Raw genomic sequence first — 27,611 nt, 5'->3', positions numbered from 1 at the left:
GAGGTCTGCCTGTTGTACAAGCAGGAGGTCTGCCTGTGTAAGCAAGTGGTCTGCCTGTACAAGTATGAGGTCTGCTTGTGTAAGCATGGGTTGCAGACTGTTTAACATTTACATCAGGTGTTTAAAGGGGGATTATACAAATAAAATGTCCTTTGTTTAAGAGAAAGATTGCTAGAGATTTTCCTTTGGAAGTTTGAATACTATTTTACTATGCATTAAAGGTTCAGTGAAACCGATGATCATCTTCAAGAGTCCCATCCCAGCCCTAGTTGGTTTGGCTCAGTGGATAGAGCATCGGCCTGCGGACTGAAAGGTCCCGGGTTCGATTCTGTTCAAGGGCACATGCCTGGGTTGCAGGCTCAATCCCCAGTAGGGGACGTGCAGGAGGCAACCGATCAATGATTCTCTCTCATCATTGATGTTTCTATTGCTCTCTCCCTTTCCCTTCCTCTCTGAAATCAATAAAAATATATTTAAAAAAAGAGTCCCATCCCATTAGGTCCTTATTATATTATAGGCAGTCCTCAGGTTATGTCGGAGAGCCATTCCTACAGTGCAACATAATGTGATTCTCGCTGTAAGTTGGAACCCACCTGCATAAGCACCTACGTCACTCACATGGAGCACATGCATAGCAGTAATGAAGTGACACAGTAAAAAAAAAAATTAAAAGAAAGATAACAATTCCTGACCTTTACTTGTGGTAAATAAATAATAAAAAACATAAAGCACATATGTACATATGTCAAAATGACGGAACTTTTTTTTTTTTAATAAATAAATGGGAGATGGCAACGTAACCACGAAATGACGTACATCGAGTCCAACGTAACCCGAGGACTGCCTGTATATGGAACCATAACAAGAGCAATGGTTAGCCGCTAAGTTTTCAGGGAAGATCATGTGCTCTAAAAGTTACTAATGTTCATCCCCTTCTCTCCCACTCTCTCCAAATTAAGGACAAAAAAAATTAAAGGTAATGTTAAAAACATTTAATTGCAAATTGTTTTCTAAGTCTGTACAATCATGGTTTTACCATCTGGGGTGGGGGATATCTGTCAGTAATTAAATAAGTACTTGATTCATCAAGCATTTTAAGTGCCTAGGATGCACCAGGCAGTGGTGCTAAAATATGACAAGATGTGGCCTGTTCCTTGATGTCATTGTGTAGCAGGGGGCACAGCTCTGACTCATGTGGCCATCATCTGAATGTGTAAGGGAATGAGAGCGCAGTGGATGGATGTCACTGAGGAAGAAGAAAGGTAACACATGAAGGAATGCCTCGTCCAAAGGCGCAGACACAGGCCTTTAAGTGACATGTACTTTTTGGAAAAAACTTCCACCTGAAAACAATAAAGTGTGCTTATTTTACCAAGTAATAACCTTCTACCAAAAAATGATTGGTAGCAAAATTTGATTAAACCTGGCCCCATGTTTTACATGTATACTTCTTAAGTGACGACCTAATTTATAAGAGCTACAGGGATGAATTTTAGGCAGATGAATTCATTTGCTTGTGGACACATCTGCCTCGTTCTGCAAAGATCCCTGGTGACCTGTGAGTCTCGGTTAAGATATTTACAAATGGCAACACAATGGACATTTTCTATGGAGTATTTAGTGTCCACACAGAGACAGGATCATTGTATTTTCATTACTGTGTGTGTACGTCGGTCAAAGAAGACTTGGATAGCTGAATGAACTTCAGCTAAGCAGCTTTTCTTCTAGCTATAGGACAAAAGAAAACTTATTGCAGATGATATTTAAATTAGCTTTTTATTGCCACACTGATTTTGACTATTCTCCTCACCTGGCTTCTGATGGCAAACCTGTGTGCATATTGTACAGGTATGTGACATACACATTTCTATAGACTGTCTCACCTGACATTGAAGAGCTCCAGAATCTGCCCCAACTCTCCCTATTCAGTGCTTTCATTGCCCTACAGAATTTTTATCTCAGCTGGGTTCTTCATACTCAAATATGTAGAATCTGAGTCTTCCTGCTGCCTATACCAGTGGTTCTCAACCTTTCTAATGCCGCGACCCTTTAATACAGTTCCTCATGTTGTGGTGACCCCCAACCATAAAATTATTTTCGTTGCTACTTCATAACTGTAATTTTGCTACTGTTATGAATTGTAATGTAAATATCTGTGTTTTCCGATGGTCTTAGGCTCTATAGTCGCGACCCACAGGTTGAGAACCGCTGCTGTAGAGCCTAAGACCATCGGAAAACACAGATATTTACATTACGATTCATTAACAGTAGCAAAATTACAGTTATGAAGTAGCAACGAAAATAATTTTATGGTTGGGGGTCACCACAACATGAGGAACTTATTAAAGGGTCGCGGCATTAGAAAGGTTGAGAACCACTGGCCTATACCATTGTCATTGTTTACCAAGTTTTATTTGGCGCTTAAAAGGACTTAGTTTTCACTGCACATGACTTTTCTCTCCTGTTTGTGGTTTATTCTCTGAGGGCAGGCGTCTTTGTCTTCAGAGCACCTCACAGAAAACTTAGGCTCCTGGTGGTAAATCCTGAATGAGGAAGTTCATCCATATTGTTTATAAGAAATAGTAGAGCCGAAACCGGTTTGGCTCAGTGGATAGAGCATCGCCCTGTGGACTGAAAGGTCCCAGCTTCGATTCCGGTCAAGGGCATGTACCTTGGTTGCAGGCACATCCCCGGTAGGGGGTGTACAGGAGGCAGCTGGTTGATGTTTCTCTCTCATCGATGTTTCTAGCTCTCTGTCCCTCTCCTTTCCTCTCTGTAAAAAGTCAATAAAATATATTTTTTAAAAAAAGAAATAGTAGAGACCTTCTCTGAATTCTCAAAGAGAGAAATATTCACAATTTAAGTGAAATTAAAAGTGCAACTCTCACTTCTTGGTAGGCGTTACTACTCATTGAAGATACAGTTAAATGAAGGATGTGTGAAGGACTTACCTGCTCCTTTTTCTTCTTTCTTCAATAAATGAAGATTTAACTGTTGTTAAAGATTTTCTGCGTAATGTCTTCTGCCCTTGTCTTTGTCTATCAGTCTCTCTCTCTCATATATTTTCTCTCTGTCAAACTGTAGATGAAGGAGTTTGTGAAAGCCCTAGGATATGTATCCACCGACATTGGCTTGTTGAAAACCGTTTTCCCCATACATTGCTAACTAGTACTGGCTTTTATTCTTTTTTTTAATCCTTCCATGAGGTTATGTTTTTGGTGACTTTTAGAAAGAGAGGGAAGGGGGCGAGGGGGAGAGAGAGACAGACAGACAGACATCAGTGTGAGAATTGTCGATTGGTCATTTCCTGTACGTGCCCTGACCAGGAATCAAACCCACAACCTTTTGGTGTACTGGATGATGCTCCAACCAACTGAGCCACCAGGCCATGGCGGTTTTTCTTAAACAGCTCCACTCTACTTTCACCAGGTAGTGTGTTGAAAGGACCCTTAAGAAGCTGTTACTGGAGAACGGCTTTCGAAGAAGTGGATGAGTACGTCTGTTTTTCTACCAGTAGAAGCCAATTTAACTTTTGTATTGTTTCCAAGAGGCATAAAAAGCCAGGTAGTTTGGCAAGTACTGCACCTTCTAATCATCTTGCCTGAGAGGTACTTCAGAAGTAGCCCCTGCGGGATGCCCTGGAAAATATTTACTCGGCAGGTATTGGAGTGCTTACGTGGGGTGTGTGTGTATGTATGTATGTATGTATATGTGTGTGTGTGTGTGTGTGTGTGTGTGTGTGTGTGTGTGTGTGTGTTACAACCCTGTAGGAGCTTAACGCCTGATAATATAACAGCATTGCTACCCGGGGAGGAGGCACTGAGGCAGCCTGCTGTCTGGCCGCGTAGAAGCCCAAACACCTGGGATACTGAGTCCTGAGCCTTCCTTTCTTCCTCCGGTCTCTTATGTCCTCAGAGGGTGTTTAATGGAAGTGTCTGGAGTGAGGAATTCACAGTGCTACCTACTAGTGTAGCCTTCTTAGTGTTGGTTTATTCCCTGTGCAGTCACGTTGCTTTAGGCACTGATCGCAGAGCCTTGTAGCCCATTCCACATGCAGAAACATATGTGTAGCCCTAGCCTTAAATCAGGCGCAGCTTGAAATCCCTTCATTGTTTCTAACACTGTCTCCCCAAAAGGTATCCTCTGTGTTTCATCCTGCACCTCTTGAGGATCTAGCAGATCTCTACAAGAGAGAAGGAAGGAGTGGGAGGGTTTTGATTAGAGAAATAAAATTAAGTTGGCCTTTTGTACTAGCCTCATGCTTCATCCAGGCTTCAGACTCTCACACACTCTCACCTGCCATTGCCTTACAAAATACAATCAATATTTTATAATATCATAGTTATAAGTCGTAATTACAAATTTGTATTACAAATTGTATTGCAATGTAATAATTAATATACATTCATTTTTATAACTGCCATGGTTTTGGAAAACACCTTAGTTATTTCATCTTTGAACTGCTTTTCTGTTAAAGTGATGCCTCTTCCTTGTGTCAAGTTCTCCCTCTCTGTGTCTTCTTACCTGATCTAAGAGACAGTGGTATGTTTGAGTTTTTTCTTTCATAAACTGGGCTGCTGAAAACAATACTCGGTTCATACACTTGTGAGGATCAGTTGAGTTAGTATATGTAACATACCCAGACTAGTGCCTGGCACATGGGAAGAACTTAATAAATGTCAGGGGCTGTCATTAGCTGTGTTGTTACGAGATTATACACATGAAATCATTACATTATAATTAAAACATTACTATGGTTCTCCAGCTCTGTGTTAATAGTTCTATTACTCTATTTAATCCTTATGAGGTCCCTGTGAGGTAAGGAGTATTAAACATCAAATTACAAATACAGAAATAAAGGTTTCAAAGTACCAAAGGGAATTATTCCAGAGTTATGTAACTGGCAAGCAAGCAACAGAGTCCAGATCTGGACCTAGCTCTGTGCGACTCCATGCCTTATGCTTTTACTCCTTGACTTTGCTGTGGTGCAAGCATTCATTTCTGGTCACTACTTCATATTACACTCTGTGGTAGCCAGAGCCTCAACAATAATAATGCATTTTCTTCCACCTCCTATTCATGTTTAAAATTTTTAAAGATTATGTGCCCATATAAATCTCATTTTTACTTATTTTTAATAGTTTTTTTTTTAAAATTGATTTGAGAGAGAGAGAGAGGACGGGAGAGGGATAGAGATTTAGAAACATTGATCAGCTGCCTCTTGCTGGAACCTGCAAACCAGGCATGTGTCCTGATCGGAATTGAACTGGTGACCTCTTGGTTCATGGGTCAATGCTCACCCACTGAGCCACACTGGCTGGGCTATGTCTCATTTTTAATGTTAAAAGTAAAGGAGTCTGCTTTCTTAACCACTACTGACACTTCCTAAGGCAGAGCGGGTAGGAATGGACTTTGCTGGTTACAGCTGGAACTCCATCTATTTTGTGTGTGTGCCACTTTCGTGTAATCGCTTCCTAAAATTTTAATGGGCTAAGTGATGGCTTTGGGTTTGAAAATGGAATATGGAATATTTTGATTGATAGATTCCTGCTTAGACCTTGGCATGACTAATCCACCACCACTGCGGTAGTGAATTTCATTTAACTGCCACCACTCCTTCCTCAGATGCCATATTCATACCATGGCTCTGCTTGTGTTTTATTCTTTGTTGAATTCTTACATGCAGAGGTCTTTAGGAATTTGGAAGGCATTTGTGGCTTCTCTGAGTTGCATTTCAAGAATATCTCTACCGTGGACTCCCTGTTGGCCTTTATCAGCACGAGAACCCCTTTTTGAACCAAGTGAGTACAGCAGCCAAGCGGAAGCAACAGTACAAGGACAGATAGGATCTGCCAACTACCACACTTCAATAAAAAATGAAGATGTCTGTCAAAGACAGCCTCTTTAGACCCTCCTTTAGTTGATACACACAGATGAAACGGTGTTCGGTAGCATTTAATAAATTCTGCTCAGCCTAGGTTTTCAGAGGCTGAGTTGAAGGTGTGTGAAAAAGGAAATCTAATTTGCCATCTCTCCAGTTTATGATTCGTTGCTTAGTACAAATCTTTCAACCAGAATACTTTTGTTTTTTCTGTGGCTATTCAGTAGGCTTTGTGTTGCTTTTAACAATGCCGTCCATAATCACTTATGACATTATTTAGTCTTATCTTTGTCTGTAACTTGGATGTAAGAATCAGCTGCGTGGAAGTTTCATATGTTGCAATAAAGCTCTAATATGATGTGAAGTTGGGCAGTCTCTCTTCTGTAAACAACCACTTGCTGTTTTCACTTACTATTAAATGGTATCCAGTTTTTAAAAAGCAGGCATGTTTGATACCTAAGAGATTCTGACTATTCTAGGTACTTTTTAATTTAATTGGTGTAAAACACTAGTTTTAGGATTCATAGTTTGCTTTTTCTCTCTTCAATCCTCCTCCCCACATCCCACCAATATTAGATTTTCTCAAATATGTAAATAATTCTCAGGAATTACTAGAAGAAATACAGTAACTATCGTAATGGGATGACTCATTTTGATTTATGTCAGATGTATATAAAAAGATATTTAGCAAAGCTAAGGTGGTTACCTTCTTGAATATCTCTTCTGGTATTTCCTTGTAAATGTCTGGTCATCTTCCCAGTCACTCACTTTGCCATAAACTTGTGTGGTTTCAGACTGTTGCAGCCAATGGTTTAAAGGAAAACCCCTTGACAAAGGGTTAAGGTCCTTGACTCCCCCTCCAAGGTTTTGTTTGGTGTCTTTGGACACAACCAGGGAAGTGAGAGAGCAGAAAGCTTTGGGAAACATTGAAGGTTGTGTGTTTTTATATGGAAGACGTACTTAGTGTCCTGAGCATAAAGGACTGAGACATTTGAAATTAATCTTAGAGCATTAGGGAGCCCCTGAGGGAATTGAAGCAGAGCATAACATGATCAGATGTATTCCTCAGTATCTCTGAGCTACTCGCTTGAATGAACACAATCTTTGTGTAGACTTAAAGAATTCAATAAATCCAGTCTCAGTAACATTTGAGGTTCCATCTGTATTTCCCATTGATGTAGTTTTTCTAAATTCTGTGTCTTGAAATACCTATTAAAGGTGACTACCCCATTGTATAATACCTTCACTAAGCCTTCCTGCTAGGTGTGATTATTCCTTATAGCTCTAACACCTTTGCTAGAGCTATTCTTTAGTTTCTGATGGATCTATTTCTGTTTGCTCTATTCTCTCAGGCTTACTCATTTGCAACCCTTTGTGAAACATGTCTGTTTTTATGTAAAACCTAATCTTGGCCTAAGATACCTGTATATGCCTCAATGTGTGTTTGAATCCTGTTCCTGCTAGGATTTTGCATTTAGAAGCTCTAAGTACACGTCCTTCTTTTGGGTGAACTTTGAGGTCTGTGGCCTGAATTGAGGTTAGAGATCACATTCTTCTGTGTATTTTACTGCTCAGCTCTTTTGGAGGGTCCAGTGTAGTCACCTGTCTGTAAGCCTTGCTGTTGCCACAAGACCTTTGTTACTGTGCACCAGAGTCACAGCTGACTTTCATTTAGTGATAGTGTCATTTTTCAGACAGTCCCATCAAGGCTCCATTTTTTATAAGAACAGCAATTAACTCTCCGTTTAAATAGGCACAGCGATGACAGACTATGAGCACTCCCTTTCGCGGGAGAGATTGAATGGAGCTTCAGAAGTGGCAAGTGTCTAGTTTTCAGGATGTTTGTAGTCCTAGGTCAGTAATTGACAAGTGATAGAAGTTGTTCAATGGTGATCTCACCAGTGGGAGATTTTTCAAATGCCCTTCGTTTAATGAAGAAGGAATTGCTTTGTTCATTTATAGACCTTATCATCTTAATCTCTTGCATTAATGTCCATTGTCACTGATCTTTTCCTGGATGAATCAGAGAACTGGAGGCAGTTGTGTTTTTGGAAAAAAGCATTTAAATGGACTTGTATTGAAAGTAATGTTCAGGGATTTTAAACTTTACTATGCACATTTAAAATACCAGTTATTATCCATATTTCCATTCCTTTTAATTCTGCATATTATAATTGTGTACTTTTTTTTTAATCCTCGCCTTGAGGATATGTTTTTACTGGTTTTTAGAGAGAGGGGAAGGAAGAGAGAGAGAGAGAAACATTGATATGAGAGAGAAACATCAATCTGTTGCCTCCTGTACCCACCTTGACCGGGATCGTACCTGCAACCTTTTGGTGTATGTAATGACGCTCCAACCAACTGAACCACCCAGCCAAGGTGATTAACTTGGTTTTGATAGCTCATTCTTCATATGCTTCCTTGAATGTTTAATGTATAATTAGTTTCAGTTGCTGATGAAGAAATGAGTTTTTAATTGTAAGAAATATACTGTGTTTTAAACTATTCCGTTTTTGAGACCTAATTACTTGGATACATCTATTTTTATCTCTATTTTGTCCAATCTGATCTCATTCGTGAAGAACAAATGGAGAAACCATTGGCCAGAGTATTTATTTGCCTGGTACTTGCAACTGCCTCCCTCTCTCTTCCCTCAAGTAATCTCAGTATTGCTTGTCTTTGTTTATTATATCACTTGGAAGGTTGTGGGAAATTCCTGCATCAACCTGAGCTTTAAATTGCTGTCATTGGAGTAGATTGCTGTTCAGTGTAGTACTCCCTGTGTTATCTTTAAATATTTAAATTGCAGACTCTCTAGCTGCCTCTTAAATTAGATCCTTCACTTAGTAGTTTTGACATTTTGTAACCTTGCTTCTCAGGCATTAAATATTCACCTGTTTAAATGGCAGTGAAAATTTAAAATCCAAACCCATCTATTAATCCAGAGAATGTTGTTTGGAGAACAGCTTGCACTTGGTGAAGGAGTAGCTTTCTTGACCCCGCTGGGACAGAAGCTGGAGGTTCATCCTACTGAAGTATTTCTCATACAGAACTCGCCACAAAACCAACCATCTCGTGGGTCTTCTCCAAGGGATTTTAGCCTTGAAGAACCACAAAGATAGACAACATTTCGAGGTTTAAGATAGCCCAAGAGTGGTTCTCTCAGTGGGTATTAAAGCAAGGCACCAGTACGTACTCCAGAGCCACAGAAAACATCAGAATAAGGAAGGTAGCTGACAATTGCCAGATGCAAAATTTGATCTGGAAACTTATTTGGACCTTCAAAGGTGCAAGTCCTTATCCTGCTGCCAGCCTTCTTCCTCCTTTGGTCTCAGTCTAGTTTCTGTTTATAACCCTTCACGGTGGAAGAAAGAGAAGACGACATATTTTCCTGGAAGGGAGGCTGTGGGTTATAGTGCTATCCTTGCTAGAGGGAGAGAAAGGGAGCGGCTTTGCTCCCAGAAACAATAAAGTTTCAGGCATGAAACACAGCATAACGGTCTGGGAGGGGGACAGAGTTGCCCTTACAAAATTTCGGGAAGTGGGCAGGGGTGGAGTGGGGGTGTTGCATTACTCATGTAATTACATTCTAAAAATAAGAGAGTAATAAAACTAATTCCAAAATTCTGATAACGATGTGCAGTTTCTCTAGTTCATTGCAATTGGTGGCCACTCATCCTTTTCCTGGAAAAAGTGACTTTTAAAAAAATATTAATGGAAAATGAAATAAAATAACTTTTGACTTAATTATAATTTCTAGTACCATCTTGCTTTCTGCTCTGCTCACTTTCACTCTGTATTTAAGAAATAAACAAGGGACTTTAATTTTTCTCAACTCTCAGAACAAGTGTACCAAGCTAGTTACTACCGCGTGGTATTGTGGCAGAGAAACCAGACAAGTAGGCAAGAACATGGGGTCAGAAGATCGGAATTTGAATCAAGAGTTCAACATGTGTGTGTAACCTTAGCCATGTTATTTGCCTTGTCGATAACCTATTTCCCCAGCAATAAAATACTAATGTGTGCCCTACATACCTCACAGGGTTGTTGTGAGGCACAAATAAAACACTGTATTTGAAAATGCTTGGCAGATGAAGTCTCAGAAGCCCCTAACTGTAAGGGAAATGGGATTAGTGTTTGTCACCTCCACGAGTTTGCATACAATTTCGTACCCCTGTCCTGCCTATGGTGATTGGAACCAGTTCATTGACAAAGTTACTAAAAAATACTGTTTTGAGATTTGTTATTAGTTCTTGGGGCCTTTACAATATGCTTATGTGCTGAAAGTGTACCCAGGATTTGTGTTAATCAGGTATGATAAGACCTGCAGATGCAGAAATGATAGTTACAAAGGAAGAAGTTTATATTCACAAATGTCTACAAACCGACACATCATGCCACGTAGGGCCATATGGGGAAGCACCAGGGGCAGTCGGGTGTCAGAGGGGAGAGGGCAGAGCCTCCCCGAGCCTTCACTGGGGTTCCTGTGGAAGGAAAGGGTGAGGCAGGGTAGAGGAAGGTGAGTAAAGTTAGCATTCGATAGTTGGAATAATTTTGGAGAGCCCTGGGCTACAGGCTGGTTCCTAGTTGTCTAGTACCTGGCCCTGCGGTGATTTAGGGCAGGGGAACTATTGGTTTGGTGAGTTAGAGCAAGGAGATAGCAGTGTGGGCTCTGGATTCGTTGGTTTGTATCTCAAAGTTGTGCTCACCAGGGGAGTCATTTACTATCTCCAGGAAGGGGCAGGCTCTTCAGGATCAAGGCCCTGCATGTATCAAGCATACAGAAAATAAGACAATATAGTCAACACAGGCTGGGAATTAAGCAATGTGAAGGAAAACATACTTGGGTCAGTTATGTTATCTGCTTTTATTTTTCCAATGAAGGAAAAATAAAAGCAGATAACATAACTGACCCAAGTATGTTTTCAAAGCTTTTATATAAGCACTAAATATAAATCCGTTTTCCTAAATATATTTTAGGATAACTTTTAAAACACTCCACCCACACTCCTCTGAAATGCACAAAGCAGTAAATGCCACTGCGTGAGTCAATTTTCTGGAGCACAGTAATGGGCCCAGGTTACTCCCAAGTCTGGTAGTCTGGGTCCTTACCTACATTTTCAGGTGCATGTAGAGGTAAATAATACTTACAATATAGTCACCTAGCTTACCCAGAGGATTGGGAATTGTTCTTTTAGGCTCTGTGCTCAGCATTTTATGTGCTTTAGAGATTACTTATTTAATTATTCCTAATAACCACATAAAGCCAGTACAGTTATGTGGTAATGGACTTAAAGAATTTGTCCATCATGAAGGGAGCCTAGTTTTGAGGCCAGGCACATTGCTTAGCGAGCTAGCACCTTGACACCTACTATGTTACACTTTTCATGCCATGTTTGAGCTCATGGAGAGCCTGCCCGCCTCGGCTGCCTGCTTCATCAGCCATTGCACGTTAGCCGCCTGACTTTGAGAGGATGCCGACTCTGTTGCCCATGGGAAGTGGCTCTTCCTAAAAGGAACACTTCTTTCACCTGATCTGGAGCAGACTGACAGCTGACTTGCTGAGAGCTCCCTGCCCCTGAAATAAAGCCCCGGAGACCGTTAAGATACCAGGGGCGTCCAAGCAGTGGGATTCTAGCTTACCCAGAGAATTGGGAATTGTTCTTTCCTCACTGACTGCATAAGAATACATTGGCTTTATGTTTATATCTGTTTATCACTGTGCCAAGACTAGAGTGCATTTCCGTTGCTTTGTTGATCACTTGGAATTTTCCTTCATTTCTTATTTTTCACTTGGATTATAGTTCCCCAAGTCCATTGTTCCTTAAGTTCATCGTTCTTAAGGGTGTAGGCAGAAAAAAGAGTAGCATATGAGTAGTTATTTATCTTCTCCTTTTGCCTGTAGGTCAGGACAGTGCTAATATAGCCTTTGGGACAACAGGTGTATTTTCGCTTGTTAATAAGCAAACTTTGAATGAAGGATAAGAGTATTCACACTATTAGGACAGGGATAACATATAGCAAGACCTTTTATTAAAGTAGTATTAAACCTGGCCTGCTTTTTAAACCCCCTGGGAAATTAAAAAAAAAAAGGTAACAAAGAGCTATGAGCATAATAACCATGGAGAAAATATTTCATATCAAAGACTGTTTAAATCAAAAAGTTTTTTAAAAAAATATATTTTATTGATTTTTTACAGAGAGGAAGGGAGAGAGGGATAGAGAGTTCAAAACATCTATGAGAAACGTTGATCAGCTGCCTCTTGCACACCCCCTTCTGGGGATGTGGCCGCAACCAAGATACATGCCCTTGACCAGAATCAAACCTGGGACCCTTCAGTCCGCAGGCCGACACTCTATCCACTGAGCCAAACCGGTTAGGGTGAAAATAATTTTTTTTAAATAAGCAATGAAGTGGATTAAAAGTGGATACTAATGGATGAAAGCAGGCAGAAGTTACCATAACACTGTACCCCGTAAGTCAGTCCTAGAATTAGACCCATTTGCCTTTGTCATGAACAATCTGGAAGAGGGGATATAATGTGAAGTTTTTACCGTTTAGATAGACTCAGCTATCTAAAACTTGGCAAGGATAGCTTATAGGCAGAGAGCAATCAATTATAATTTGGGCAAGGTCTAGATGAGTTGATGAACTGTCCCTTAAACGCTGTGGTCCCATAAGCTGCTGTGGACCCATCGGATCAATGGGGGTATTACATTGGCTTTACTCAGCAAATATTTTAGCATCTACCATGTGCCAAGAGATTGAGGATACAATGATAAGAGATAAGAGAGTTAGCTATAGTTCCTCCCTGCATGAACTTAAGTAAAGAATGTTGATTATAAATAACTTGGACTTGTTTTCTCTTCCATCCCAGTAGGATTTGGGGTACTATATGTCAAAGATGGGCAGCTTTTTGACAGGTTACATAAAATTGCAGGTAAAGTCAATAAACAGATTTAAGATGTTTTGAAATCAAGATTAAAAAGACTTGTGGGCAAGACAACAATAGACAGGATGATAGGCGATACAGCTCAATCACATATTTAAATCTGGGAATTTAGAGGTGATATAAAGTTATTTTGGAGTAATTAAAGGGGCATATTTAACGATAATAGGGTAAATTGTTTAGAAATGTGGCACCATCTCCCCTGGAGATGGGAGAATTGAAAACAGGTTACAGTAATATCAGATGACTTTATAGAGTCCTTAAGCTTAATCATTGGATTGAGCCTAAATCCCTAGTTGAGGACAATCTGTTAAGCACAAGTAGCCATGTGCTGTGTGCATCACTGGTCTGTTTTCAAACTTACAAATCTAGGGGAAAATATTCTCTCCACCCAGGGGGGATGGCATTTCCCATTTGTTTAGAATTTCTCCAGCACCGAGTAAAACAGTCAGTGCTGGGCTTGCTTTAACTTCAGTGTTTGTTGTACGGTCCTTACGGACAAACCACTCACTCACTTGAGGCCGCCTTTGAGGTTCTGCAGGGAGGTACTTGAGTTTGCATGTACGTCTGATTTTGTTCCCCTTTCCAGGTTTCCTATGCCCGCCCAAGTTCAGCTTCTATCAGAGATGCAAATTTGTACGTCAGTGGACTCCCGAAGACGATGACTCAGAAGGAGTTGGAACAGCTTTTTTCACAATACGGACGCATTATTACTTCTCGCATCCTAGTTGACCAGGTCACTGGTAAGTAGGCAGCCGCCCCGGGGAATCTTTCACACTTCCTGCCTGGCAGATTGTGAAATGTGCTGCCTTCCCATACAGCAATCTTGCCTCTGGAACACATCAAAGGTATATGTGGGCCAGAAAATGCAATTTTCTGCTGGAATTGTTCATAAATATGCATGGATAAAAATAGGTTGTGGAGTGGAGTGAGTGAGCTTGAGTCATTGCCACCCTGAAGGTGCAGGTTTGAAGCCTGTTTCATGGCCTGTAATAAATTTACAGATGCTGTAATCTTCATTTCCAAGCTGCTGCGTGAGAGAAGCCCCCATCCTCCTTATAAAGTACTAATAAGCAATTTTATTTTTGTGAAACGCGTAGTTCAGTGCAGCAACACGCAGCCAGTTCTCCAAGGGCAGGTCATACTACAGCAGCGCTGGCCATTGCTGTTCAGGCTGATTTGCAGGCCCGTGCTGTGTTGTGTAGCCACGTGTAAGACTTTGCAATTTTGAATGTTAAGCATTTATTTTATGCCTGATTGTTAACTTTTAGCCAGATTGAAATGAGAAGACTAGTATGTTTATTAAAACTTTTGTATGCCAGGGAGCTCTTCTGGAAAGCTTTTAGTTGAAACCTAGCAATATAGATTTGATTATGGATTTTAAAAATAAAGTACAGGTATATTTTCCTATTACAAGCGCAGTACTTACTCTATTTAAAACATATTGAAAATAGAGAAAAGAGGGGGAAATCCCCTGTAGTGCCATAGACTCAAGCACTCACATTAAGATTGTGTGGGTTTTTAAAATGAAAACAGTAGGTTTTCCTCTTTTCTTTGTGTTTCTTCTTTCTCTCTCCCCTCTTTCATTCTCCCTCTTCTTTTTCTCTGTCTCCTTTTCTTATAATGACAATACCACTAGAGATGCATTGTGTACCAGAGTATCATATTTTGTTTCTTTTAAAAGAGGCGGATTAACCACAGAATTAAATCAGGCCAAGTGTTTAATTCTTCAAGAGAAGACCAATTAGTTGATCTGAATTTGATCAGGAGCCACCCATGATAAGCTCCCCTGTGCTGTTCATTAGACTCACAGGAGGCTAAGCACCACACGGAAGAGCTGTGTGTGTAGAGCCGTCGCTCCCATCACATACATGCTTGGGAGGATGACCCATAGGTTTGGCAGTGGATTGTGAGGAGGTGTCACCTGTGTTACAGAAGGGCCTTGTCTGACCTGCAAGTCCGTCCTGAGTCCTCAGGCTCACAGGTGGACCTACCCTGCCACCTGGTTTAGGCGGTGATTCTCACGCGTGGTCCTGCACCTGCAGCATCCGCCTCCTCCTGGGACATTGTTAGAAACACGAAGTCCTGGCCGCCCCACCCCAAACCCAATGCATAAAACTGGGAGGGTGGGCTTGGTGCCTGCTCAGGTGTGAGGACTCCTGGGTTAGATGACAGGCTGTGTAGAGGCCATTTCAATGCTCATTTGATGTTTTCTTCATGGAATGGGTAAGCCCCAGGGGTTACTAATTCCTAATAGGAGCAAGTCGGTAACTAAGAGAATATATTCCCTGTCATTTCACCATTTCATCTTTATACATATGGCTTTCGAGGCAAAAACTATTCATTTTACCTGACAGGAAAAACCCTGCAGTTTTGTTACTCACCCATCAGGTGGTAATAACGTGCAACAGATATACCTAAAATAGGGAAGGTACAGTGACAGGGGCTGTCTGAGGTAAGCATATTGGGGAAAAAACCCCTTACCTACCTTAGAATAAAATTCTAAGCCATTGACCGTAAAGCAAGGAGACCTGCATGCGTTTTCAAAGTTTCCATAAATCAGGATGGTCTCTTGCGTTTTCTCAGCCCATCTTTCTCAGCAACCTCTCATTCTTTTCTTCGATGACATTCTCTGAATCATCCAGACGTTTCTAGCTACTAGTCCCAAGCTGGTACTGCTGGTACCGATTCGCTCGCCAAGAAAGTGTCTCCTTTCCCTGCAACTGCTCATCTCAGGACGGCCAGCCGCGGCCACCCCCACTGGCCTGTTTAGCTAATTAAATGGAATGCGTTGGGCTTCCCCCTACCATGTCTCAGAAGCTGGGCAGGTATCAGGTCATCCCTCCGCTTTCCCATTCTCCTCTCTCCACGTGGGAACAGCGGGAGGCAGGGAACGGCGTTCCCGTGCTCAGGAGTAATGCTGCTAAAGCCAGGTGCTTTGAGGCTTCCCTTCTGTTTTATTTATTTTTAAAACCTCTTTCACCTCTTTAATATAAAGCACAGCTCGGCTAAAGCAGCGGAGGAGCCTCAGGGAACCCGGAAAACCTCTTCAGACATTTTCCTTAAAGGACCGGTATCCTTGTATTATATTATTAAGTTGAATTATATTTAAAAATTTAGCCGAAGTAAATCTTTCTACCACTGTGCATGTATTTTTAGCATAGCTTTTAAGCGTTTTCAGCGAATGCCTGGTTCTGTTCTCCTTGTTACAAGAAATGGAGCTACTGTGCCCGTCATTACTGTGTGTCCAGCAGCATAATTGGGAAAATGAAACTCAGGCATGCAGCTGACATTATGAAAGAGAGTGTATTGGAGGGAGAGAAAACATGGACGTACAGTGTGTTCCCTCTTCTTGTTAGTGTGTCGGGAGGTCTGTGATGATGGGTATTCAAATTGTATAGGTGGCTTCATGCATTAAAATTTGTGATTCTAGACTTAATGACTAATAAGTTAAGGTAAAAGTCTCCTCCTCTGATTTTGTGGCAGATGTAACGTGGGGGTGAAAACACATTCTTGAAAAGGAAAAATTAATTTTATCCTTTCTTCTTTTCCTCCTCTCTCTTTCCACTCTCTCTTTCCCAAATCCTTACCCAAATCTACCATAGGCATATCAAGGGGTGTAGGGTTTATCCGATTTGACAAGCGGATTGAGGCAGAAGAAGCTATCAAAGGCCTAAACGGCCAGAAACCTCCTGGTGCCACAGAGCCAATCACTGTAAAGTTTGCTAATAATCCAAGCCAAAAAACCAATCAGGCCATCCTTTCCCAGCTGTACCAGTCTCCAAACAGAAGGTACCCGGGACCATTAGCTCAGCAGGCACAGCGTTTTAGGTAAGTCTGGTCTGGCTCTTAAGCCAGACTACTCAACTCCGAACGCTCAGGTTCACTGTCCAATACTTGTATTAACAGGATCTCTGGTTTGCTACTATTGTTATTGCTGCTTTCCTTCTTTCCCTTAGGGCACAGAGTAAACCTACTTGGGGAATAGTGTCTTTTGCTAATATTGCAAGTGGGGACAAAGGGACAGTAACCTACAGCAGCGAACCTCAGCGGGTCAGGGGACAGGGGGGTGGGGGGTGTTATTTTGCCCATCAGGGGACACTTGGCGCAGGGTTGGCGAAACTTGGGTGGAGGGTGCTACTGGCATCTAGTGGGTAGAGGCCGGGGATGTAGCTGAACATCTTGTAATGTACACACAGCCCCCAACACCGCAGATTATCCCAGCTGCCAACATCAGCAGTGCCAACATTGAGGAACCCTGACCTACACAATACTGGGTTCTTCTTAACTGTTTCCAGTGCTTTTGATCCCCCCCCCCCTTTTTTTTTTCTTCTTCTTCTTGATAACATATATTTTTCCCTGTTTCTGATTTTAGGTCAAGATCTTTCAGTTACTTTGGTTTATAATAGGTCTACCACTTAAGGATATATAACCTATTTGACTACATTAAGTTTCTACAAGTGGGTGCCTCTCCCCTCTTTAAATTTGTATAAGGATTGGCGAACCTTCACTGTAAAGGGCCAGATAGTAAATATTTTAGACTCTGTGGGTCAGGGTCTCTGTTGCATGTATGTCTTTAAAAACAAAACAAAAACACAACTCTTTAAAAATGTAAAAGCCATATTTGCCTCCTGGACTCCCCTGAAACAGACTGTGTCTGGACTTGGCCTGTTGGGTGGTACTTTACAGACCCCTGTATAAGTCCATCGACTGCTCATGCATCTTTCGCAGAGAAGATACTCTGTCTGATAGATAAGTAGAAATATTAAAATTTTTGAAGTTCTGTTCTAATCCTGAGATAACAACCAAACCACGAGTCATTTAAAAACACCTCCCTAAATTTGAATGTGCGCAGAACAGTAACTTTAAGATGTGAAACAGCCGAAGCCGGTTTGGCTCAGTGGATAGAGCGTCGGCCTGCGGACTCAAGGGTCCCAGGTTTGATTCCGGTCAAGGGCATGTACCTTGGTTGCGGGCACATCCCCAGTAGGGGGTGTGCAAGAGGCAGCTGATCGATGTTTCTCTCTCATCGATGTTTCTAACTCTATCCCTCTCTCTTCCTCTCTGTAAAAAAATCAATAAAATATATTTTTTAAAAAAATGTGAAACAGAGCCCACAAGGCACAGTCACTCGGTTTTTAATATCCTTTGTGGCCACATTGTGTACTGCAGCCACAATGCCATCTAACCCTGTGCTATTTATTTATTCATTTTTTCAAATCACAAGTGCAATTTTAAATCAATTTTCTTCCTTTCCTTGCTGGGGCAGAATAGTTAATTATCAAAGATATAGTCACAAATGTAACTTAATAAGGAGTGACGTGTTTTTCAGCTTAATCACATGCATTTTTTTCATTGAGGTATTTAAAGTGCTGAGAAGAAAGTGGGAATAAAAACCAGTCAGATATCTCCCTTTAAAAATAACAGTTGTGTCATCTGAGGTCTGAGAAAGGAATTGCTATAAACACTATGTTCATTTCCTACCGAGGGTGGCTTTGCTCTGGGAGAAGAGGTGACACATTGAAAAGGCTCTGTTAGGAACCGGGTGCATGGGTACCAGTGGACTGAGCCTGGTGTTCACTTTGTGCTTTAACTTTGTGAGGTTAAAAAAAAAAAAAGCGTTGGTAGGAAGGAAACACTGCCCCCTCTGGCTGAGGTGGGTGGTATGGTGATGGGCTGGAGGGAGGCTGCATGGCTCTGCTTGATGCTGCTGCCCTTGGGGAGAAAGAGATCCTACAAAGCCTTCCGTTCCTTCTTTTTTTAGCTATGCCTGTAGGATTCCTCTGTGGCATCTTAAGTGGAGAATAGCTTTCTGTAAATTTAGCACAGACGAGCTTGCAGGAATTCTGGAGGTGTTTCCTAGGCAGGCCAACTCGTTAACGTCAGAGCTCCTTGGGGCTTAGGCAGGGAGAGGCAAGTTCTTTGGAACTTGTTGATTTTAACGCTGTGAGAGTATGACATGTTTGACGTTAGTAGGAAGCTGTATTCATTTAAATTGTTATTTTTGGTGTTTCCAATTTAAGCTCTGGTTTTTGTTTTATGGTCATTACTTAGTAAAACTAAGTTTTTAGAATCAAGATTGAATCCTGAGGAAGAGATTGGGCAAAAGGACTGAAGTGACAGGATCTTCAGGAGAGTCCCTGATTATTGAAATGGCAAGGCATGTTGGTGACTCAAATATGAGGCTGTTGATAACCACTGTATCTGCTCTCACCTTGATCAAGTCCCTCTGCCTGCAAGCTCTCTGCTTTTTATTTGCAGTTGGGTAATGTTTTACAGGATGTTCCCACGGTCAAATTTAATACCTTTTAAAATACCTTGTGCCCATTATGCGCTTTTATCTCTTAGCTCCATATGTTATTAACTTGGAAAATCTTTCTTTCCTTAACTCCTATAAACATTTGTTCCAGGGTTGAGTGGGTGAGGGAATGAGTTGTCTGCTGTAAGGGAAATTTGGTTTCAGAAAATAGGGCAGAATCTTATTGTCCTTTCATGTTCCTAACTCTTGTCTCCATCACTCCACTTCCCATCCCACCCCAAACCTCTGTCCAGATGGTAAGTTCTGAACTAGTCTTTGAGCTCAACGAAGGTATGTGTCTAGATGGAGTATTAGGAGAAATGAGAGCCTTTATTCCTAGAGTTCAGGTTTAACCTGATGTGTGTTTGGTTGTTTTGTTGTTGTTAATTATCACCTGAGGATATTTTTTCCATTGGTTCCTGGTCAGGACACACACCTGGGTTGCAGTTTGATCTCCAGTAGGGGGCTCTCAGGAGGCAGACGATTGATGAAGTTTCGCTGTCATCAATGTTTCTCTCTATTCCTTTCCCTTCCTCTCTCTCTAAAAAAATCAATAAAATATATATTTTTTAAAAAAGTGGGCTTGTGACGTTTATGACTCAACCCACATGAATCATTAGAAAGAGAATTCACATGAGCACTGCTGATCTAAATTGCTTATTTAATTGACTACAGTTTTCAGAATAAAACCATTCTTACTTATTTGGATGGCTAGTGTAATTTAAGCCCCTTAAGTATATTCTTGGGACATGGTGTCTGAATGAAACATTCAGCCAGATTTTTTCCCCCTCTCTCTCCATGCGGAGCAGCTTTAATTTTATTGAATGCGATCTAGTCTAATGGCCTGTGTGCCGGCTTCCATAAGCCTTTATGCATTTTTCAGGGAGCCTTTCAAATCAGCCCTGGAGTTGCATTTAAGGCATTTGCTGGTTGCACTATCAGAATTTCCTTTTGGGAGAAACTAGTATCAATTCTCCTGAATGATTGTTTTCTCTCTTAGAGAACAGATGATACTACCTAATTGGATAAGGGGGTAAGTTGGTGATCTTATGGTTTAACCTCAAAGCAGATCTTGGTCAGTGCTTTGGCGCACTTTTGAGAACTGATACTTTTAGGGTCCAGAGTTCTATTTTCTTATCCTTTGGAAGTAATCTCTCTTTACATTTTTATTTGACTTGAGTCAACTTTGAATTTTCTCTTTTACTTGTGTGTGTGTCATAGTGTGCCCTAGTGTTTACTCCCATAGTGTGTTAGCTAAATGTGTTGGAAACTAGGCAGGTACCTTCATTTTAGTCTTTACTTATCAAATACCTAACTTCGAAATGGGAATGCTCTCCCTAATATTTGGTTCTATTCGAAGTACTACCTAGTTATAGGCTGAGTTGTATTCTTATTAATAGAAAAGTGTTTGTACTTGTATCCGCAGTATATATTTTTCCATAAACTGTAGGCACCTGGGCTTGTGCTATTGTATTCATTCACTCAGAAACCCTGATCAGACATAGAAGATTAAGATAGGCTGAAGATGAAATAAACATATCAAAGGTCTTGCTAATTGTGCTGACTGGCTTTATATTTCATTTACCAATATCTTAATGGGTAATATATACCTTTTTAAAGCAAGAGTCACAAAATTATCTTCATAATTTTGAACTTCTGGTCTGACTTCAGGTGCGACATGGATTTTCTTGTGTCTGACCTCCTGATGCAGTTGGTACTTGGAGTAGAAGACATAACCAGCCCTCCCTTTCCTTCCTTATGATGTGGGTGACCCTTACTGTTGTCACCCTCACTCGGATCGTGATGATGGTGGTGGTTTTCGCAGGAATCTTTTTGAAGCTACCTATTCTTTGAGGATTAGTTTCATTGAAGCTAGGTTTGCGTATCTAATCCTCCAGATCCACTTAGTGAGTTATTTGTAAAGTGTATCCAGTCTGAAGGCTAGGTGAGAGAGAGTGGCCCTGTCCCTCTGCGGACTGCTCCATCTTCCCTCAGGAGAATATGTGATGCACGGGCAATAAGTGAGGGTACTGGGTGTAGTGCACTGATTAAATACGAGTGAAGAATACATTTTTAAAGTTTAAAAATACATACTTGATAGATGCTTGCCACACTGTGCTACATCATCCCACAGACCCCCTGGATCATTCTGGAGGCTACTTACTAACTTGGTCTCCACTAAATATTGGCTTCCATTTTTAAATGATCTCCCAGAGAAGATGTGTAATCTGGAGAGTGAGGGGGGGGGGCAGTCCTTGTGTCTTAGCTAACTGTAAACAAGGCCATTACAAGAGAACATGATGTGGTGTGTGCCATGATCCTCTCTAATAAAATGGCAATATGCAAATTAACCCTCACTCCGCTACATAAGCCACACCCACCATCCAAGCCACGCCCACCAGCCAATCAGGGCACGTATGCAAATTAACCCCAATCCAAGATGGCTACAGCCACAGAGAGCAAGGTTTCCTAGGTAACAGAGTAAGCCAAGCTTTCCATAGCCGTTGCAGGCCTAAGCCTCCACTCAAGCTACAAAGTTTCAATTATAGAAGGTAAACAAATGGCGGCAGAATGGAGTTTGAGAGAGCAGGCCAGGGTTGCCGCCGGCAACAGGAGAAGCAAAGCTTTCCACACACCCTGGCCGGGCTCACCCGCTTAAGGCAACAAAGTTTCAATTGTAGAAGGTGAATTAACTGCCACAGAAATGGCTGCCGGAGCCCCAGGCTTGGCTCCGCTCCAGGCTACAAAGTTTCAATTGTAGAAGGGAAATAAATTCCAGATACCAGGGCCTCCCCTTGGGTTGCCAGGGGGCGTGGCTGGCCTGCAAACCACCACAGGCCCCTCGCTCAGGCCTCCCCACACCCCAAGGGAACCCCCACCCTTATCTGTGACACCCTTCAGGGCAAACCAGCTGGCCCCCACCCATGCACCAGGCCTCTATCTTATCTAATAAAAGAGTAATATGCAGATTGATCATCACTGCAACACACAATATAGCTGCCCCCATGTGGTCAAAGATCCTGCCCCCATGTGGACACAAGATGGCCACCACAAGATGGCCAGCAGGAGAGGGCAGTTGGGAGGCACCCGGCCTGCAAGGGAGGGCAGTTGTGAGGGACCAGGCCTGCAAGGGAGGGCAGTTGAGAGGGACCAGGCTTGCAAGGGAGGGCAGTTGGAGGTGATCAACCCTGCAGGAGAGGGCAGTTAGGGGTGACCAGGCTGGCAGAGGAGGGAAGTTGGGGGCAAACAGGCTGGCAGGGGAGCAGTTAAGCATCAACCAGGCTGGCAGCAGAGTGGTTAGGGGGTGATCAGGCTGGCAGGCGGAAGCGGTTAGGGGCAATCAGGAAGGCAGGCAGGCAAGCAGTTGGGAGCCAGCAGTCCTGGATTGTGAGAGGGATGTCCGACTGCCCGTTTAGGCCTGATCCCACCAGGAGTCCCAGATTGGAGAGGGTACAGGCTGGGCTGAGGGACAACCCCCTGCCGTGCACAAATTTCGTGCACCGGGCTTCTAGTCACTTATAACTGTCTAGTTTATAGTATGCCGGCTGCTGCAGGACTTGGGGTGTGTGGTACCCATATGGAACCCCCGTGCCTTCTCCCAGTTCTCATGAGAAACATGGGTGTTTGTTACTGAGAGAGAAGAGAAGAGAGATCTGCTGGGCCCACCTGCTCCCAGGTAGGAGTTCTCAGCATCACCTAGGTCCTGTTTCTTAAGTCCTGTGGTCCTCTCTGCACACCTTGTTGATGTGGGAGAGGGGAGGGGAGAAGGAGTGGTAGAGGCAGATAAATTGGTTTAAGTTTCAAAGAACTAAATTTCTCCTAAAATGGGCACTGAGTAAAGAAATCAGTGAGAGCCCTAGCCAGTTTGGCTCAGTGGATAGAACATCAGCCCACAGATTGAAGGGTCCTGGGTTCGATTCCAGTCAAGGGCAATGTACCTGGATTGCAGGTTCCATCCCCGGCCCTGGTCAGGGCCTGTGCTGGAGGCAACCAGTCGATGGGTCTCTCTTACATCCATGTTTCTCTCTCTCTGTGTCTCCCTCCCTTTATTCCACTCTCTCTAAAAATCAATGGAAAAATATCCTCAGGTGAGGATTAAAAAAAGAAAGAAATCAGTGAGGGTCCTGGTATCACAAAGGATTTCACAGGTCAGACAATTGTGAGACCCACTGGGAGGGTCCTCAGAGATCCTAGGCTAAAAGCCCTAGGCCTCCCTCCTCCCTGGAGATTCCTGGGGTGGAGAGTGGGGAATGAATTCTCTCTCCCTTAACGCATCTAATTCACTTCGGTTTCCACCCTGTCTTAAAGATAGTGAAAGCTTGCTTAGGAGAGTCTATCCCTGTACTTTGGTTGGTGTCTAAGCTGCTGTTGGCAGAGTGTAACAGTTCCTGCCTGGGCCCAGTTAATGGGCACAGATGATACTACTAGTTTGAGTGAATTAATAAGGTTACTTCTGCCTCTGGACCTTTCACACCTTGGAAGGAGACCTCAGTATCTCAGTATGCTGTTCTGTTCTACAGGTATCACACTCAGATGCATTCTCTGTTGGTCATTCCAGCAATTTTATGAAATTACCTGTATCTTATTACTTTATGGTTGGTGATGGGATTTGTGTGCATCTTTATTTCTGGTATTTGTGGCCTTTATTTTGGAGTATAAAGACATGGCATCTTTGACTGTAGTCATCACCTCTGCAGAAACAAAGCCCATTCGCCTGTGCAATCTCTCCACACGTGTGCTTTCTCCCATGCGTGTCACACAGGCTCCCCAGCCAGCTCTCCTGATTACTTTTATTCTGGATTAAGCAGTTAAGGATAATGTTGGTAACCTGATCGTCTTTATTCAGTTAAACCTGCAGGATCCAGATCCGTGTTCCTGGATCAGTGATACAGTGAGGATGAACTATCCCTGGTTTTGAGAGGGTGGTTTGACAAGACACACACACACACACACACACACACACACACACACACACACACAGGGGAGGATCCTTGGTCTCTCTGATTTGTTCTGTCTCCTTACACTTTGCATTACATCAGTCCATTTCTTTATTTGCATTTTAACAAAGCACACAATTGCCCAGGGGTGATAGTGAAGAGGAATGTGTGAGATTCTTTTTCTAATTCTGAAAGACCAGAAAGAGAGGTGGTGTGGTTTTTTTTGTTGTTGTTGTGTTTTTTTTTTTTTGGCTTATAACACCAGAAGGAGTTTTCTCAAGTGAGTTTGAGCTTCCCTTGAGGCTGAAGGCTGTTAGACCATACGGGTGAAGCATTTCATTTCAAACTTACCTTTCACATAGGGATTAAAAGAGTAAAATTATTCCCCGGACCCAGGTCTTCTGTGGAGAATGTCCAGCATTGTGGCTGTTAAGGGTGGTTACATGGGCAGTGCATTAAGTTGTGCCCACCGCCCCTAAACACATGTAATTAATTGGTATGCATTGTGGACATTGGGAACTCTTTGCAACTGCTAAGTCAAGTTCTATACAATCCATTTAACTTCTGAAGTAGGAAACGGATGTGGAGAGTTCTAAATTAGAGTACCGACTCACCCCAAATACTTGCTTTCTAAAACATTTAAGAGAAGTTCAGGTTGGTTGGTTGGTTTGTACCTGGCTTCTTACACACCTGGAGCAGGGTTACACTCCTTGTAGCAAAATAAGCCTCACGCTCGGGGCCTGAACTCCTCCCTGCACAGCTCCCTGGAGTGGGGAGTCTCTTGTCTTTCTTTCTCTGGTTCTTGGCTGAGCACAGGGAGAAATGGGAGGTTTAGCGGAGGCTGTGTATAAGGAAGGTTCTTTCTACCTGTTATAACACACTTTGATTCTAAGAAATGGAAGCCTGCAAACTGCAGAGTTTGACTATCAGTGCCACCCCTGACTAGTCCTGTGCTCCTGGGCAAGTCACTTAAGCTTGTATGTGTGTCTCAGCATGCACAATAGAATTGTGAGAAATGAAGGTAGTGTTAAGTACGTGTAGGTGTATGTGGAGCTCTCAGAACCTCCTGGCAGAAGATAAGAACCCATGTGTTAACTACTCCAGCACCTTCACACTTCCTCTCTGAAGAGCATCCTCAGTGACCACCAGTGTTTTCTCTGTGTTGCACTGGCCCTCGTAGAGATACACCATATCCATCAGAAGAGCTAGTGTCTTGTGGCAGTGGGAACCCACTCTCTGGGAAAAGCCCCACTTTTTGATGTCCCATCCAATTAGTATACAAATATCCCCTTGGAAGATGGCAGTAACAAGCCCAGCTTTCTTGGACATCAAGGGGAACAATTAAAAACTGAAATTTGCTAAATGTGTGTTTTGCAGGTTGGACAATCTGCTCAATATGGCTTATGGAGTGAAGAGGTAATGATAGAGGTTCATGACGCTCACAATCCCTTCCCTGAGTGATTAGTTTCTTTGATTTGGGGAGTGACTCTCTTCTCAGTTTGTGTTGGGTTTTCTTTTGCATGTACGTACCCAATGAAAAGCTGCCTTTTGAAGCATGGTTGACTCAAGGGATATCTTTGTATCACTGGATGCCACCCGGTCTTTAAAAACCCATTATTCATTTTATATTGCATTGCGACGTTATAGCATGTTTACATATGTGTTGCGCCCCTCCCCCAACCCTGCTTAAATTCCTGAAGCCCGTTCTCAATATATATATATTTTTTTGCTATTGTGGACAATACTATTCAATACAGCATATAATGGCCATTTCATAACTTATTCATACCTCGATAGTACAGCATGTCGCTGCAAGCCACACACAGACTTTGGTTGAAACATCAAATAGTTGTATGCATCTGTAGGGGGAGGGGAGTTCCTTAAAGCTCTGGGTTGGGAAAGGGGAAAGAAGTCAGTCCATTGCTGTAACAGCCTGTTTCTGTTGTGTGTGTGTTTGTGTGTGTGTTTGTGTGTGTGTGTGTGTGTGTGTGTGTGTGTGTGTTTGTGTTTCCCATTTTGTTTAGTAGGTTTTCTCCAATGACCATTGACGGAATGACCAGTTTGGCTGGAATTAATATCCCCGGGCACCCAGGAACAGGGTGGTGTATTTTTGTGTACAACCTGGCTCCCGACGCCGATGAGAGTATCCTGTGGCAAATGTTTGGGCCTTTCGGAGCGGTCACCAACGTGAAGGTCATCCGTGACTTTAACACCAATAAATGCAAAGGTTTTGGATTTGTGACTATGACAAACTATGACGAGGCCGCCATGGCCATCGCGAGCCTCAATGGATACCGTCTGGGGGACAGAGTACTGCAGGTCTCCTTTAAGACCAACAAAACGCACAAAGCCTAATGCGCTCTTGTCCTCGGTCCATTTCTATATGAAAACTACCCAACAAAGGCAAGTTAAGAGAAACTTTCTACATTAGTAAATGTCTTTGTAAGTCAGTGTTGAGATGGGGATAAAAACGACTACTTAGCATCCTAAGAAATATGTGAGATTTTTTATTGCTAGTATTTGAATTAAAACTTCTTAAATATCTTTTATGTTTGAATATGGACAAGAGGTACAGGGTTTTTACCTGTCACATTGCATTCTATTGCCTTCTTTGAAGAAGGTGGACCTTTTAAAGTGTTTCAGCTAAGGGATGACATTTCTTTTCTTTTTACATAACTGCCTTGAACCTGTGAGTAAACCTGGAGGCTTTGTGTTGTAATTCCTCAGTTGGTTGTGTCTTTTTTCCCCCCCCCCTTTTTTTCTTTTTCTGATTAGCTTTGTGTTTTGTTTACATTTGAAGCATCGCTGTTATGTCTAAGAAAAGTATTTTGAAGTTTACATTTTTATTTATGAAGTTACAAACAGTATTTATTTTATAATTATGATTTGGGTTGGGGCAGGGGGGGGCTACATTATAAACGCTTATTGTAAGAATACTGGAGAACTTTTCGTAAAGCAGTACCTTGCCAAAGAGATAAGAGCCTCTTTGATGTGGGTTTAAAAAAAAGCATCTATTTTTATAAAAAAGAAAATTTGGAGAAACTTTTTACTGGTCCTGGAACAAATATTTTGACTTGAATACTTTGAGAAATCTCTTCATATGACACCTAGTGAGCTTTTAAAATTTACCAGGAAATTTGCAGTGGTTGGAAAATTTAGAAAGATTTATGATGTAGAAAAATACTTTTGAGATCTTTGTACGAAAGGAGTAGAATCAATGGGGGGAAACAAAGGCTGCTGGCTTCGTTTTTGTAATCACCAGTGGAGTGTCTGGTCATCCTGGTTATTATGTGATAGGTGGCTCACATTGATTTGTGATTTTGAAACAAATAAAAAAAATTTACAAAAGAATATATAAGAGCAGGCAAGAAATTTAAATTACCAAGAGATGGGGGAAAAAAATCTGTTCTTCCTAAAGAAATCCCTTCAGATAGAGCTCATGGTGTTTAGTGATGTACTTGCAGTATTGTTTGAAGAATTGTTTTGTCTTAAGGAAAAAGATGTTGCACATGATTTGTACTGCAGCAAATCGGCAAAAGTGATCT

General features: G+C 42.0%; 1 protein-coding gene across 6 annotated transcripts in view; it reads left to right on the top strand.

The window, feature by feature from the left end:
- Positions 1-26,421, top strand: part of ELAVL2 (ELAV like RNA binding protein 2) — a gene marked incomplete at both ends in the record, with an annotated part of 75,856 nt that extends 49,435 nt beyond the window's left edge. For 2 of the 6 annotated variants that reach the window (XM_079791306.1, XM_079791303.1), the window contains 4 exons: positions 13,421-13,574; positions 16,437-16,662; positions 25,444-25,482; positions 26,091-26,421. In XM_079791306.1, coding sequence (XP_079647432.1) covers positions 13,421-13,574; positions 16,437-16,662; positions 25,444-25,482; positions 26,091-26,421 — 750 coding nt within the window. The remainder of the gene's footprint in view (positions 1-13,420; positions 13,575-16,436; positions 16,663-25,443; positions 25,483-26,090) is intronic. The other 4 variants (XM_079791302.1, XM_079791301.1, XM_079791304.1 and 1 more) reach the window with 3 other exon arrangements.
- Positions 26,422-27,611: the final 1,190 nt, after the last annotated feature.

The sequence above is a fragment of the Cnephaeus nilssonii genome (assembly GCF_951640355.1).
Source record: "Cnephaeus nilssonii genome assembly, chromosome: 14".
In the NCBI taxonomy this organism is placed as follows: domain Eukaryota; kingdom Metazoa; phylum Chordata; class Mammalia; order Chiroptera; family Vespertilionidae; genus Cnephaeus; species Cnephaeus nilssonii.
This window is presented reverse-complemented; position numbering and strand designations above follow the sequence as displayed.